The sequence below is a fragment of the Etheostoma spectabile genome, chromosome 9 (assembly GCF_008692095.1).
Source record: "Etheostoma spectabile isolate EspeVRDwgs_2016 chromosome 9, UIUC_Espe_1.0, whole genome shotgun sequence".
NCBI lineage: Eukaryota > Metazoa > Chordata > Actinopteri > Perciformes > Percidae > Etheostoma > Etheostoma spectabile.
This window is the reverse complement of record NC_045741.1, coordinates 22134904-22142112: the sequence shown is the minus strand read 5'-3', so window position 1 is coordinate 22142112 and position 7209 is coordinate 22134904. Positions and strand designations below refer to the sequence as shown.

The 7209-nt window shown below is 37.1% G+C and overlaps 1 protein-coding gene across 4 annotated transcripts in view; it reads right to left on the bottom strand.

The window, feature by feature from the left end:
* osbpl9 (oxysterol binding protein-like 9) overlaps window positions 1–5742 on the bottom strand; it is a 47558-nt gene extending 41816 nt beyond the window's left edge. For all 4 annotated transcript variants that reach the window (XM_032526284.1, XM_032526283.1, XM_032526282.1 and 1 more), the window contains exons 1-2: window positions 5571–5742; window positions 3921–3971 (exon numbers count right to left, since the gene is read on the bottom strand). In XM_032526284.1, the coding sequence (XP_032382175.1) occupies window positions 3921–3971; window positions 5571–5681 (162 nt within the window). In that variant the 5' untranslated portion in view covers window positions 5682–5742. The remainder of the gene's footprint in view (window positions 1–3920; window positions 3972–5570) is intronic.
* Window positions 5743–7209: the final 1467 nt, after the last annotated feature.

Here is a 7209-nt window from a genome sequence, read left to right as displayed (position 1 = left end):
GTCATACTCCTCTTTCCATTTCTTTCCTCATGCCCTCCACATGTTACAGCAGCCCCTGACTGGCTTTCTCCTACAAATTACTCTTGGTTTGTCTCAGCACCTCACTCTCTTGGCTTCAAAAGCTCAAATCACCTCTTTCCTTATCGTCTCTTTCTCACAATCACTTTGTTTCTCTCTCTCACACATACGAGTCCAGCCTTTTGGAACATGGCAGAAAAGAAGGGAGGGGAGGAGGAGGAGGTGGGATTTGGGAAAGCGAAGGAGGAGAAAGGCAGGGAAGGGTGGAGAAAAAAATAGACACCAGGGACTAACAGCTAGCAGCTGACTGGAGAGAAAGAACTGCAGAGAAATGGCGTGCTGGCTAGCTGGGACATTAGCTCCAAGCAACCGAAACAGGGTGTGTGACTTAGAGCTTCCTTACACAGAAAACCTGAAACTACTACAGGGTGTGGAGAAGATCAGAACAGCTGTAAAATAGTTTGCAGTCCAGTACAATTGTGCTCAATAAATACCACTATTAAGAAACTTATAAATTTGTATGCTTGTATACTGCATATTTGCATTTATACATGGGTTTTATTTTGTATGTATCCATGCATAATTACTTTTTCCTGCAACCACCTATATTTGATAAGGGGACCACGTTGGAGGCCAGTCTCTATGTGTATGCATGTTAAACCTCATTGTTTTTGTGTGTTTATTTGGGGATGCCACCTGGAGTGGGTGGCGGTAGGGGTTCAGAAATCTTGTCATAAATGCTCAACCATTTATGTTTGTTGACAGTTTGATATTTAAAACTGATAAAGTAATAAAAAACAAATAAAGAGAAATTTTTAATAGGGATAGACCAATCATCTGCTTTGGCAGTTAGCAGGTCATCTGTATCGGTGTTTTATTTGCCTGATAACCAATAAAATTAATTCCTAAAAAAGTGCACTACTTTGGCTCTGCTACAGCTCCGTGTCTGTCCCTCTGCTTTAGTTTCACTCACCACTGAGTCTGACTTAATGTCCCACAACACTACCTGAATATCTTTTACTGTGTATTATGTTGAAAGTTTCTCATTTATTAAGTAATTGTTTAAAGCATTGAAACAAAGTTTTATGTTGGAGTTTGTAACATTGCAAAATCTTCATTGTGACTTAAAGCTTTTCATTTTCACTGTAAATGTACATTGGTCCCAAATAATGGTTATCGGTTCCATTAACTACTAATAATCAGTCACGGTCTTGAAAAACCAGTATCTAGTATCTATTTTTGAATAATTAGTTCCAGACTTTCAGCGAGTAACTAACTGCAACATTATGATTCACGTCACCTGTTGCATAAAAAAAGAAAGTCAATTTCATTGTGATGGAACATTTTCTTTGTTTGTTATTTTTAAATCTTTTTGTGTGTGTGGCATTTTAAGGCCTTTATTATGACATGACAGCTTAGACAAGAAAGGGGGGAGAAAAGGGAATGACATGCAGCAAAGGGCCGCATGTTGGAGCCAAACATGTGGCCGCTGCGTTGAGGCCTGAGTCTCTGTATATGGACGCGAGCTCTTCCAGGTGAGCTGCCCAGGCGTCCTTTTCATTTTTTTTAAATAGATTTTTAAAGACAGTCACACCATGAAAACAATTACTAGCAAGGCCTAAAAAGGTCCACAGTGCTAGTCAGTTACTTCAAAAAACTCAAAGAAGAAACAACAAGACGTCAAGTATGTAGAGTATCTTATGATGTGTTAAAGTAATGAGGCTCAACAACTTATGTAACAGAAGATCCATATCCTTAAAAGTGACCCCATGCTTGTTTGCCAAGTCCCAAGGTATCTTACAGGAAAACCCCTATGATCAGTAACTAGGTCTACAGTTAGCTGAGGGAAAATGAATAGTTGAAAGATGACTAGTGTTTGAATGGGGCACTAAACATTGCCCTATTATAATAATAGTAACTATGAATGTTGCTTTACTCTCTTTGTAAATGTTTCTACATTGGACGTACAAGGAGAAGTCTCATAGACTGAGTAAGTAAACATAACGATAGTCTTGATTGTGGAAGGAGCACTAAACACTAAACAGTCCTCCACATGTGGTGACTGTTGCAAGAGGAAAAGGAATTGTCAAATGTAATACATATATCCGTTCTGCATGAAGAAACCTCTCATCAACAAACTCTCTTTGGAAACACTGATCATGGATGTACCTCATGATGGGGGCATTATAATACATAATCTGATATGTAGTCATAATCGCTAATGCTAATATTTTAAAATGACTGATGTCATTTAATTGTGTGATGGAATAATGTTTCCATTGCCTTGTCAGTGTGAAAAATTAATAATTTTTTTCACAGTGTTTTTTCTTCTGCTGATCAGTGTCACAATGTCAAATGATATCCAGATTCAAATCTGTAAAGTGACATAATAAAAATGGAAGCAAAAACTTTCAACATCCATTGTAGTTGGTATGATATCAATGACAGTGATGACTTTTTCATCTACATAATGCATATCATCAAATTACTGTATTGCAATAAATTGTGTCCCATTGATCCAACCCCTAACTGAAACCTCTGACCCATGACACTGGATCCTCTTTTCAGGTAGTTTCAGGAGATACTTCCTCCCTTCGCTGAGATCAATGGAAACGTTTTCAGGGTGCTCGGCAATGTCTTTTCTTTTTTTTTTTTACCAAAACAGGTATGGTGGCATAACATAAGGCTTTCACCACGGCTTCTGTTAAAAAAAAAAAAAAAACTCATGAGACACTTTACTTCCTTAATTTTATAAAGGAACCTTTTCAGAATAAGATGGCAGATGTTTAATATGTGGCTGACACAGTTAGGCACAGGTTCTGGCTTTGCTAACTTGTACACCTCCAGTAGCATTCCAATGTTTAAAGTTGGGAATTTGGATAAGGAGGAAAAGCCCATTTCTATTTCACTTTTCACTTATTTTTTTAATAGTCACAAATGTCTTAAATAAGGGGAGAGAAACAAATGTTTTCCTGGGCATTTTATAATTCATCAATTTAAACTAATAAATGTAATCCTACCTTTAGATCTGCCTCTCTGTTGGCTTCTCTCAAGACAAATAGAACACTATATTTTCAAGAAAACAAATATTCTTTCAGAATCAATGTAGGTTCAGTCCTTCGAGAATCCTACTGCATTAGGAGTATTTCCCTTATTGTAGTAGGGCAACTGCTGCCATCTAGTGGCCATTACTCTTTACACAATATTAAACATATTGCATGAGAGAGCTAAAAATGTGCAGCTGTCACTGCCCGATGTGAGTTGAGTGCAGATGTGAGTTGCGCATGCTCATATTTAAACGGTTCACAGCATAAAGTGTCATACTGGAATTTGTGAAATCCATGAAATAATAAACTTCTCTCATAACAAACAATAACAGAAGATAGAAATCATTTCAAAAACGTTTTTTATAACGTTTTTATTTTTTATGATTTTTGGATCGGTAACTTGTAGCCAGCAGTGAACAAACTTCGCTATGTAGGTCCATTTTTACTGTATTTACATTACAGAAGCCTCTCGTTAGCATCTTGTAGGCTACTTGTCATAAAGTGACGCATGCACAACTCACATCTGCACTCCACTCACATCAGGCAGTGACAGCAGCCATGGAGCTGTGGATATGGCTGCAGGAATTTATTGACACCTTTTAAACAAAGCCAACGAATCACACAATTAATATATTCGATGATAACTGCCTATAGCGTACCTGCCTTTTATGGTTCAGAAAGATTGCACTGCCAAAGCAAACCTTGTCAGAAATTCATACATATGATGTTGTGTACTGCACTCTGGACAATGCCCTTAACATGTGGAAACTCTTCCATATATTTGGTAAAGCAGGGCAGCATCTCAGCCAAGCATTTAGTCTATCAAAGAGAGCTGTCTGATCCTGAGAATCTTACCCTGAGTCGCACACAGCCTCTTCTGGATCCTCGCATCATCTTGTCCTTTGACTGTAAATCAACAACAGAAGAAATCCGGGATTAATACAGTCACTATGCAGGGCTAAGGATAACTGCATATAAACGACATAGTCAGGTTGTCCTGTACTGTATGTCAAAAGGCTATTAATATCTAGGAGCAATTTGATCCAACTATAGTCTTAGAGCCTTTGCTTTTAAGAGACTCTCCTCTCTTAACTCCAGTTTTGTATTTGAAGCAGGGTTTTAAACAAATCATAAAAATGCTTAAAAAAAACGTGGATAACACTCAGACACTGGATGAGGTCAAAGGAGGTGACTGAAGTTGTATCACCTAAAGTCTGACTCAAGCACAATTTAATCTACGGTTACTGCTTGATTGCTTTATGATGTTAAGGTTTTTCTCCTGACTGACTCAGATGAAAAAGTTGTTACACATCAGATTAGAGCTGCCACTAAATCATTTTTATTGTCAGTGAATCTGCTTATCTAATTATTTTCTCGAATCATTCTGTTTACACAATTTAAGAAAATAGTTAATATTGCCTATCACAATATCTCAGAACTGAATGTGACATATTTAAACTGCTTGTTTCGTCTAATCAACAGTCTAAAACTCAAAGATATTCAATTTATCGTCACAAAACAAAGAGGAAAAGCAAATCCTCAAATTTGATCAAAATACTTGTTGCAAATGTTCTGTCAATTCACTAATCAACTAACTGTTTCAGCTCTACAATCATATATTGTATGAAATTGCTACTCGAGTCTTGTTCAGTTTTAACTTGATAGTATACATTTATCAGATTCAGGACGTTGTCCACAGCTCTGTATAAGTGGAGCTTTGCTCTGAAATGTACAGTTACTGCTGGTAACCAGGCGGCATATCTTGGCCAACACAGTGATAACTTTCATGCAGCCATCTAAACAACACCATCAGTCATGGCTCAGGCTTTTGGTTTTTATCACTTAAAGCAACAGAGTTACTGGAAAACTGAAACTGTTCAAGTCAACAAGACAAATGAATGCTTTGACGACTTAGTCAACTTGCTGAAAGGAGTGGACAGCTCTTGGTTGTCATCTTCCGTACATAATGTACAGTAACACACTGACAGTTTCTTGTCTGCGTTTCTCTCAACATTAACGTACTAATCAAAGTACAATGAATGCATTGACGTGAGGTTTATCAAAAACATAACTAACGTTAGCAACCACTGTCTCGTCACGCGGTGTCTTGTTAACGTTAGCTATTTAGCTAGCAAACCAGCGGGTGTCAGGCTCTTATTTAAATATTATACACAACAATCTCCTCGCCAACATACATAATTTGGTCTCTCTCACCTAACCTTAATTTTGTGTATTTCAGCTTTTAGCTTAGCTTAGCTAGCTAACTAGCTACATTAGACGAAAAACAATACTGCCACTCGATTCGTCAGTTGATCTTCGAGGACTGTTGCTATTGGCTAACGTACGGATCTGTCATCAAAGAGACTCGCCTCATTGTGCCAGCTGAGACTCCTGACAAACACAAGGCCCTTATCCCACTTGGGATTGACAACCAACGACAACTCCTTCAATCTAACATATTCAACTGTTCAGTTCTGCATTTACAAACCATGAGAATGAACGTACCGTGTAGTATGACAGTAAACCGGCATTGTAGTCCAAAACGAACCAACGGTACTGCCAACCTTTCATAACGTTAGTCCACTTGCTTAGCGGACCCTCCATGATGGACGCCATCTTTACAATAGGCTACGGTTGGGGAGGAGTCGCCGGCAGCCGGCAGGTTGCTGCTGATGAATAGGATGGTGATGAATATGATGCTACCCCAGTGTACAGTATGTTTTACACCAGTGGTTCCCAAAGTAGAAGTGGGGTCCGGGGGTCTTTGACGGGAACTAATTGTATTAAAACATGGAAGTTGTATTCATATTCTTTACTTGAGTAAAAGAGTATAACTCCTGTATTCAACATTTTACCGAAGTGCAAATGTCTCAACAAAATGTTCATGTGTGTGTAGAATGGCCCCACCAGGCTTATATTGTTGTATTGTTTATTGGTTGATCATTATTGATTCACAAACCTAACAGCAGTATTTTAATGTAATAGTTAGGCAGGGTGGCGCTAGTCTACCTACTGTTTACTGTTGGGTAGATTAATCTATAACAATTAATAAATATTTTTTTGATCATGTTTTGTATGTTAATTCTTAATCTAAAAATGAATAGTGTACCTTGTACCTAAGTACATTAATTGAGATAGTGTCCCTCCCACTGTAGCCTACTAATTCTTTAATTTTAAAACTGTATCCAGGGTCTACTAGAGTTTAAAGTTCACTTGGTTTGAACATATGGAGACTGTGAAATGATCTTACATTTAAATTTTTGTTATAATTTGTTATACCTCTGCTTACCACATTACATCTCACAGTTTGTTTTCCTGCTTTAACATTCACTGTTTCAAATTACATTTAACCCTTGTGTTGTCCTTGGGTCAAATTGACCCGTTTTCAGTTCATTTTTTAATTTTTGTTGTCACAAAAAATTGGCCGACGAAATAAGACAACATTAAAAATATCCAAAAATCTTAGAAAAAAAACCCCAAAATCGTCAAAAAATCACCCAAAACATTGAAAAAGGTGACAAAAATGTTGGAAAGAGCGATAATGTTGAAAAAAAAGTGACCATGGTTGACAGGAAGACAACACCAGGGTTAAAGCTAATGCGCCTTGGTTCTTAAGCCACTCATTTTAATATTTGTTTAAAATCGAATAAGTGTTTGGAGGCAGATGAACAACCAAAAACAAAACCGTAATGATCAATATCTTTATTATTTACAATAGGCTTAACACTGATAAGCAAAACTTCACAGTAATATAACGTGAGCTTTAAATAAAAAAACAAAACAAAAACACAAAATATATATATTTTGTACAGTAAAAAATTTAATGATAACATCTCTGCCATTTTTGTCCCTGTTTTAGATTCACATATTCCATTATTTTGTGTGTTGCTTTACATTGCACTCGTACAACTGAAGATATGGCCTTTGGTATGACGTGTACACACATTCTCCAAAGCTGTTCTCTAAAACAGAGACAGGAGGGGAAAAACGGATATACAGGATAAATGCAGTCAAGATAAAGACAATGCAGAAGACTGATAATGACAATAAGAGGACATTTGTGGTAAATTCAAATATTAAACAGGGTCAGTTCCGATATCAGATTTGAGGAAAACACATTGATACCAAATAAATCATTTGACTC